This window comes from Pteropus vampyrus, unplaced genomic scaffold, assembly GCF_000151845.1.
Source record: "Pteropus vampyrus isolate Shadow unplaced genomic scaffold, Pvam_2.0 Scaffold47, whole genome shotgun sequence".
Taxonomy (NCBI): Eukaryota; Metazoa; Chordata; class Mammalia; order Chiroptera; family Pteropodidae; genus Pteropus; species Pteropus vampyrus.
Genome location: NW_011888828.1, coordinates 4,211,041 through 4,220,080, shown reverse-complemented (window position 1 = coordinate 4,220,080; position 9,040 = coordinate 4,211,041). Strand labels below are relative to the sequence as shown.

The 9,040-nt window shown below is 43.8% G+C and overlaps 1 protein-coding gene and 1 long non-coding RNA gene across 7 annotated transcripts in view; one reads left to right on the top strand and one right to left on the bottom strand.

Annotated features, from left to right (window-relative positions):
* LOC105291543 overlaps positions 1-7,414 on the top strand; it is an 11,667-nt gene extending 4,253 nt beyond the window's left edge. Inside the window, exons 2-3 of the long non-coding RNA XR_895827.2 lie at positions 5,398-5,513; positions 7,245-7,414. This is a non-coding gene — a long non-coding RNA (uncharacterized LOC105291543). The remainder of the gene's footprint in view (positions 1-5,397; positions 5,514-7,244) is intronic.
* The window catches only part of LRBA (LPS responsive beige-like anchor protein), a 573,246-nt gene that overhangs the window by 2,148 nt on the left and 562,058 nt on the right, over positions 1-9,040 (bottom strand). For all 6 annotated transcript variants that reach the window (XM_023530214.1, XM_023530213.1, XM_023530212.1 and 3 more), the window contains 2 exons: positions 7,219-7,415; positions 290-441 (listed from right to left, as the gene is read on the bottom strand). In XM_023530214.1, coding sequence (XP_023385982.1) covers positions 290-441; positions 7,219-7,415 — 349 coding nt within the window. The remainder of the gene's footprint in view (positions 1-289; positions 442-7,218; positions 7,416-9,040) is intronic.

The following is a 9,040-nucleotide window of genomic DNA, read 5'->3' as shown; positions in this document are numbered from 1 at the left end:
TTAAACACTTTATGACACTTAAAATTTAAGAAAAAAGGTGCTGTAATAAACAGCAATGTGTAACTGGAGCTTTTGTGTCTTAAGTCTTTTCCAGTCCTGGAGACTTCACCTTTGTCCACAGTGGCAATACCATCAGAAAGAAAATCCCACTTTTTAAAAGTATCTTGGAAACCCCAATATCGATTGGCTTTTTTCATTGCATAGGTGACCACCACAACTCAGCCCATTTAAATACATTCCCTCTGCGGTCTTTACTGCCACCGCTAGCAGACCATGATGCCAGTGTTACCTCTGGTCGTAAGACAGGGCCAGGGCCCGGACTCCAGCGTCACAGCCCGGATAGGCAAAGAGCTGCTTGAGGTCTGACACCTGCCGGAGCATGACCACACCGCTGTCTCCTCCTGTGAGCAGGTACTGCCCGTCCCGGCTCAGCTGGATGGCCTGTAAGACAAAGCAACATTCAGCAGAGGTGTGGCTCTAGGGGAACTTGGCCCCTGGCACAGGGAGAAGGGAGGGGCAGTGCATATGTGCTCCTGAGGGGCTTGCAGGAAATCAGGAGTCGTGGAAGACTTTTGCCATTTCTCAAAATCAAATGGACAGTTAGGCCATGCTTGAGTTTTTTGTTTCTTTAAATATTTTTTTTCAATTATAGTTGACATACAATATTATTAGTTTCAGGTGTACAATAGTGATTTGATATTTATATAACTTATGAAACGATCACCTGGGTAAATCCAGTACCCACCTATACCATACATATTTATTACAATACTGATTTTATTCCTCATGCTATACCCTACATCTCTATGACTATTTTGTAAATACCAATTTGTACCTCTTAATCCCCTCCCCTTCACCCATACCCCCACTCCTACCAATCCAGCAACCATCCAAATGCTCTGTATGTACGAGGTTGTCTCTATTTTGCTTGTTTATCCTGTCCTCTAGCTTCTACATATACGATATTTGTCTAGATCTGTCTGACGTACTCCACTCAGCACAGTACCCTCTAGGTCCACTCATGTTGTTGCAGATGCCTAGATTCCATTCTTTTTCACGGCTAAGTAGTATTCCACTATATATGTGTACCACCTCTTCTCCATCCATTCATCCACTGATGGACACCCAGGCTGCCTCCATATCTATCTTGGCTATTGTAAATAATGCTGCAGTGAACATATGGGTGCACATGTCCCTTCGAAGTAATGGTTTGGGTTTCTTTGAATAAATACCCAGAAGTAGGATTACAGGGTCCACCTTTGTCTCTTGTTATAAGCCTGTAAAGTCCATTTTGTTTGGTATAAGCACTGCTACTCCAGCTTTTTTGTTTCTATTTTCATGAAATACCTTTTTTCCATCTCTTTATTTTAGTCTGTGCATGCCTTTTGATTTGAAGTGAGTCTCTTATAGGTGGCATGTGTTGTAAGGATTTTGTTTTCTTATCCATTCAGCTACCTATGTGTTTTGATTACAGCACTTAATCCATTTACATTTAAAGTATTGTTGATAGATATGTATTTATTGCCATTTTGTTCTTCATATTTTTAAAATATTTTTCCTCTTAAAGAAGCCCCTTTAACATTTCTTGTAATACTGGTTTGGTGGTGATGAATGCCTTTAGCTTTTTCTTGTCTGAGAAGCTCTTCATCTGTCCTTTGATTCTAAATAATAGCTTTGCTGGGTAGAGTAATCTTGGTTGTAGGTCCCTGCTTTTCATCACTTTGAACATTTCACGCCAGTCCGTACTGTCCTGCAAAGTTTCTGCTGAGAAATCAGCTTACAGACTTATGGGAGCTTCCTTGTAGGTAACTGCTTTTCAAGATTTTTCTTTTTGTCTTTAACCTTTGGCATTTTAATTATGATGTGTCTTGGTGTGGGACTCTTTGGGTTCTTCTTGTTTGGGACTCTCAGCACTTCCTGGACTTGTATATCTATTTCCTTTGCCAGGTTAGGGACGTTTTCCATCATCATCGAGGTTTTTCAATTCCTTGCTCTTCTGGTACCTCTATGATGCAAATGTTATGCTTGATGTTGTCCCAGAGGTCTCTTAAACTATTCTTTTTTTTGGGGGGGGGGCGGGGGAGGGAGGATTATTTTTTCTTGTTGCGGTTCTGATCAGGTGTTTTATGCTTCCTTATCTTCCAAATCACTGATTTGATCCTCTGCTTTATCTAATCTACTGTAGATTCCTTCTAATGTAATTTTTCTTTAAATTTCAGTTATTGTATTCTTCATTTCTGACTCGTTGTTTTCTGTCCTCATTGTGTTTCCTATCTCTTTGTTGACATTCTCACTGAGATCAAGTATCCTTATCACCAGTGTTTTCAACTGTGCATCTGGTAGATTGCTTGTCTCCATTTTGTTCTTTTCTGGAGCTTTGTTCTTTCATTTTGGGACATGTCTGTCTCCCCATTTTGGTTGCCTCCCTGTGTCTGTTTCTATGTATTAGGTAAAGCTGCCGTGTCTCCTGGTTTTAGCAGAGTGGCCTTATGTAATAGGTGTCCTGTGGGGCTCAGTGGTGCAGTCTCCCTAATCACCCGAGCCAGGTGCTCCAGGTAAGTCCCTTGTGTGGGCCTGCCTGTTACCGTTGAGCCTTGGTTGCTGTTTGCATGTCAGGCTGATTGGTTGTGGGAACTGGTTGTGACTACAGTGGAGAATCTGTTCTGCAGGGGCTGACCTGACAGAGCATGATTTATTTTAGCAGGCTCTGGTGCCTGCCCAGTCTTCCGTTTAGGTGTGTCTTTTGTGAAGGTGGTTAGGTGGTGCGCTTGTGTGGTCTGAAGCTGGGCCTCTTTGGACAGGCTCTGTGGCAGGCCAAGTTTAGCTGCTGTCCATGCCCTGCTTGGGCCACTACAAAGTGATCTGCACGTAGATGCCACTTGTGCTGGGCTTGGAGGTGCCTGGGAGAGGCTAAGCTGCGAACCGAGGCCAGCTGCTGCTAGTGCTGGATTTGGGGCTATTTAGCAAGAGGTAGAGAGCATACTGAAGCCAGATGCTGCTTGTTTGTGGTTTGCAACCCCTTAAGAGATTTTTTAGAAATGTCTGCATCATGAGCCAAGAAAGGCCATTTGTATGGAAAAGCCACTGGCTTGAGAAGGCCCACAAATTGGGAATCACCAGGGCAGAGTGAATGGTGTTAGCTAGGTTGATGGAGACTCAGACATGGCATCCGCTGGAGTCTGCACACTAGGACAGGGGAGGGCTCGACAAAAGAACAGTGGCTTCTGTCAGCATTTCTGTCTGGGAGAAAGCTGCCTCTCTAGCCCTTTGCTGAAGGCAGACAATTCAGATCCTCCCCATATGTCCCTGGTGCCTTTCTGGCTGCTGTCCCAGAGCTGGAGCTCAGAGTGAGTAAGTCCATGCAAGGCCCTTTCAGAAGACGTCTGGGACTTCAGCTGCCCTCTGTCTCACTCAGCCACAATCTCTTCTGGTTTCCGCAGCCAGAAGTCACAGGGACTTCTATTCCCGGCACTGGAGCCCTGGGCCTGTTGTGAGGCTGGGACCCCTTACTCCTTGGGAAGCAGGGAGCGCCGTAGCCGAGCTATCCCTCCCAATTCTCAACTGGCTTCTTCTGTATGTCCCCAGTTGTAGAACTTTGATTTGGCTAGACTTCGGGCAATTCTCAGTGATGGTTGTTCTGTAGTTGTAATTTTGATGTGGTTGTGATAGAAGCCAAGCACAGCGTTTACTTGCTCTGCCATCTTGACCAGAACCCATTTTTTTAAAAATTCTTTTTAAGGGTAAGGTGGCAAACTCTTCCAGTTTGATGAATGTTGTTTAAAGGGTGTGTTGTGGATTGGGACCAGCACTCTAAAACGAGGAGCCTCCTGGCACCACTTCAGTTGTGCAGGGGACGGGCTAAGCCCTTTTTTGTACTGAGGCTGGTCAGATGGTGTTAGCTGACCTCATATCCCCCAAAACACACTGCTGCACTTGGGGCTATAGCCCCATGAGAGACCAATAATAGCTTTAGCATCTTCACCAGGCTTGTGGGATTTTTATAGCAGTTGGGAAGACAACTTGGTAGAGAATCCCAACTTCTAGAGTAAGTAAGTAAACCCCAGGTAAGCATTTTCTTCTTGCCCCAGGACTGGCTTCAGGCCTGCCAGTGCTGCACAAGAAGTGTAGACAGGGAATTCGCTCTTCAGTCGTGTAGAACAGGCCAAATGTAGACCACTGCTTGTTTTTATGACTTTCTATATTTTTAATGGTTAAAAAAAAATCTAAAGATTTCATGACATGTGAGAATGATATGAATTCCAAATTTCAGTGCCCATAAACACAGATTATTGGAGTGCAGCCACACCCATTTGTTTATGGCTACTTTTATAAGGACAGAGCCTGCAAAGCCTAAAATATTTACTGTTTGTCTCTTTATGGCAGAAGTATGCCAACTCCTGATATAAAAGGTCCCTCCCTACCCCAAGAGCTAATCCTATTACCCTTTCCTGCTCCTTTCCCTCCAAACTTTCTTTTCCTAACTTAACACATTTCCTTTCTTCAGCCAGGTGGCACTGAAAGTTCTAAAGTTACAGCAAACACCAGTAATCTTATGTCCACCCAGACACAGTGAGCGTGGGACTAGACTGTGCTAGCAAGCCAGAAAGAAAGAACCTAACTTCTGAAAAATTTATGCTGTTTTCCACCGAGTTTTAGTATAGTTGCCTTAAGTCTTTAACTACTCTTTGACAGTTTTTTAAATCATAGAAAAGGACGGTCTCATAGCCATTCAATTCACATTCATATAAATGCCAACTTTTAGTGGGCTCTTTCTTAAATATAGCTTAATTTTAAGAACACAAAAATACATCTAAGTAAAAACCCATGTGTGGAAGATAGTTACATATAAGAAGTATTCTCTAAATCTTAACCAAATACAAATAGTAAGATTTTTCAATACAGGTAAAAATCAATACCCTATTCCTCCATGCATTTCACAAATGGCCACCTCGGGGGGCGGCACTCTGGGAACGGTAATGAAGACTAGGACCAATAATTATTTGCTACACTTATAAAATTCAGCTGATAAAAATTCATTAACCTTATGATTATGGTTCACTTGAGTTTTATACTTGAGGTTTTTACTGGATAAGTGCTATATTAAAACCATTAATCTTTAACTTCCTGTTCTAGTAAAGAATCTCTAATCCTAGTTCTGTTTGGAATTACATAAAACATGGAACTTTTAAGACTATACATTTATCATCATCCAAAACATTTTTATAAGGCAGATGGCTGCCAAGGGGAAAAAATATTTTCTCAGCCTTTCTTGTAAAGGAGTTGTCAAATTCCCCGGAAGGTAAGAGCCAGGGCCCCGTTTCCTAGACAGCATCCTATCTTCCACCCAAACTGGCATTCGCAAAGTTCTTAATTGTAATATGGCTCCTCAACATCCAGGTTGGGCCGAGACTGGAGTTTGAGAGAACCCCAGAGACACGTTGTTCTCGACCTCTGAAATCCTGAGTGCCGCGCTGGTTTTGAGAGGAGCTGGGGAAGAACTCGTCACTCCGCATGTGCGTAAGGCTGCTTCGCCGTCTGGGTCCCCTCCCCTCCTCTGCCTGCCAGTCTCCTTTCTCCTCCCCCTCTCTCCTCTTTCTCTTCATTTCCTCCCCTTTTCCTCTCATTGCAACTTTCACCTCTCTGCTTCCTCTCCACAATCCCTCCTCTCTGTCTCTTCTACTTTCTCCTCTCCCTTTTCCCCTCCTAGCAAGCTCACTAATCACTCAGGTGCCAGCACTTACCAGTTGGTACGATAATGTGCTGGAAAAAAGCAGTGGATTGTTTAAGCCTAAAATCCAGTGGGAAACACTACAGAGGCAGGAAAACGAGTGTGCATGAACAGTCCGCAGAAAGCCTTCCAATACTGCCTCAAGGAACTTCCCTGAGCCTTTGGTACTGACGGGCCACAGAAATTGATTTAGCCAGCAAGGGATTTCAAATTATTTTACAGATTTATTAGTGTAGCTGACAACATAAGCACAACTCGGTGACAGATTATCAACATTATTATTGTAAATAAAGGAGGAAAATCCTCTGCTGTGCACTTGGTTTAAATGAAGTATTACGGGGAGGGAGGGAAAGATAAAAGCAGAGGGGGCCTGCCTTTGTGGTGGAGGCCGTCAAAATGCAACGGGGAGAACTCACCGAAACGCGTGGAGAGAAGAAAGCCGTTTACTAAATTAAATCGATCCTAGGGCAGAGAAGCAGTGAGTACCTTTGACTTGAAGGTAATCTATATTTAGGGATTTTGTTCCTTAATACTGCCTGACCCCAATATTAACTTAAGAGAAGGGGGTGTTCAGACTAGATTTGGGAGAATTTATGTCATCTAAGCTGTCTTGGGTCACGAACGGCAATAGATAAAACGCCCAGGCCAGCTTAAAGTCACACGCGGCAAGCAGAGGCCTTTGCGACCCTCTTCCCACCCCCATCAAGCGCTGGGTCCCCTCACTGACACGATTCACATGCACACCCAGCTCTGTTCTGGAAAATGATAGGAACACCGCAGCTTCCCTTTTACCTTAAGTTGCACCAAGAAGTCTGGAGGTGAGAGAGGAAGCGCCTAGGAAACAGCCTCTCCAAAGAGCAGTCCTTACTCTTATGGAGCCCAGTCTTGAAAAGTTCTGAAGCAAGACTCTGGAAGACCCATTAGCATTACCGTTCCTTGTATACCAAGGGGAAAATGCCCAATTTGCATCATAATTTGAAGCCCAACTCTTGGCAAGTTTGGGTCTTGTTAGTCACACAAAAGTAAAAACTGAAGCTAATTCGAAATAGTCATAATACCTACCACTCGCACTGTCAACCTCTAAAGAGGAAACCGACTCTATAAAGGAGAGTTTTAGGTGTATTCTATTGCATTATTTTAGATTTGATACTCAGAAAACAATGTGCAGCATCTTTCTTTAAAAGCCATTCAGAATGGCTTCACAAGACCTTAAGCAAAACTACTCTTCTGAAGGCTCACCTGGGCTTCACTGGTGACCTCGTGAACGGAACATTCCAGCTTAGCAATGCAGTCAGCACAGCTGGGACGTGTCACGGTTGGTGAGGTATATAAGCCTCATCCAAGCGCTACCTGATTTTTTTCTTTTTCTTTCTTTGGCACGAAGAGACTCAGCGACTCATCAGAAGTTTCTTTATCAAACCCCCTCCCTCTTCACTTGCCACACTCTGAGGTAAAAATCTCGAATGCTAGAAAGTCTGTAAAGCACTCACCCTTATGTTATCATCTGTCTCCACAGCGGCCTGGAGTTTTCCATTAACGCTGAATGTGCAGAAGAAGCCGTTTTCGTAGAATATGACACAATGACCCTCTCTTGAAGCCTGAATGAGTTTTGGTTTCAGGCAGTTTTCAGGACCCTCCAAAGTCCTTAACAAGTCTCCATTCATGGAATGTATGAGACATGGTCCTTCTGAGAAAAAGAGAAGAAACAAAAGACACAATTCATTTTTGTAATGAGAACAGACGTGTGATCTGAATCTCGAGCACAGATGAAACAGGATTATAATACCATATTACAGTTGTAGAAAGCCTTCAAAATTATGCATCTTATATGTTATTTGTAAAATTTCCTCTGCATGCTTGCTAGATCTCACCTTTCACTGGAGAGAGGAGAAAGCTGAGTCATATACATTCAAGTTCACTCCTCCTCAAGATACAAAGTTACTTTATGAAATTCATTATTCCTAGAGGTGACTAAAAACTGGAGGAATTCAGAAAGGAACAGGACAAATTTCAAATCCTAGAAGAGCTTCCAGAAAGGCTGGGCTTCAGTCATACATGGGCCCCTTTCCCCTATCTCACTAGGGTCCTGACGGCCCTGGGATCCTCGTCAGGGCAGCTTTTGAAGGCCTAAGTGTCCCTCCCTCTCACTGCTTGCTACTGTACAATGGAAGAAGGTCTGTGGTAGTCCACCTTCTCACCACCCCCTCCCCAGATGAATTCAGAGATCCTTTTACCACTTCTTGAAAACTGAGTCTACTTCCTAGCTGCTCCCCAAAGCAAACAGTACCACCCACCACCCCTAGCATCTCAGGCTGACAATCAGGCCGAGATGCTTGAGGAAGACGGGAACTGCTTGCGTGATGAGCAGGTTCTAAGAGGTGTGAGTCTGACAAAAGGAGTAAAGGGAGTACATATGCCTTACTGCTCTCCAGGCTAAATCACCTGGGGCTGCATGGAATCGTTACCTGTTGTCCACAGGACTCCTAAAAGCATGCCCTTTAAAAATGAGGCTCTCAGCTGTTTCTTGACCACTCAGTAAATTTACATTTTTATCGTTCTCAAATACATCCAGGCAGTCTTTGCTTTGCACAGTTCCAGTATGCGTCAATTTCAGTTATCAGAGTAACTGCGCAAAGTACACACTTCGTGGCTAGCTCTTCAGTACACAACTATGTAAACAACAGATGTGCACCGTGATTGGTGACCAACCACATCGCTGCTTTCAAAGTTGGTCAGTGAGTGGCCACTGTGTGTCTGTTACTCAGTTCATGTACAGACAGCAAACTAAGAAGTTGTGCTGCCTCCTTGTCTCCAGTGACACACCTATGTGACATTACGCAAGAATGGACACAGAGGGTACTGGCCAACAGAGATGAAACTGCGGTGAGGAAATGAAGTGATCAAACTGCAAGCGAGGAGAAGGAGCGGACTGTGGGAACGCCGACACTGCTCAGACAGTGTCGGTCTGCGGCCAGCGGACACCAGTCAAGGTGAACTTACTGACATAAATTAGGAAAGTGGTCATAACAAAAATGGTGATGTCCCAGAAAAAGTGATGCAGGCAAAACGTTCACATTAAAGGAACCCTCGGGGATAAAGCACAGAAGATAAAATGTGGAAGCTGATTCAAAGGAGTATGACAACTAGTCAAGGTGTGGAAAACTTAAGTTACACAAAGAGAAGGCAGCAAGCACTGTTCGAAGTGCTCTTGATAAGGTCCTCACAAAGAAATAAAATAATTTAATTCCCAATGCTTCTAATGTTTTAAATTACAGTGTACTAAGTAAATGAGTTTTACTATTTTTTCGTGTC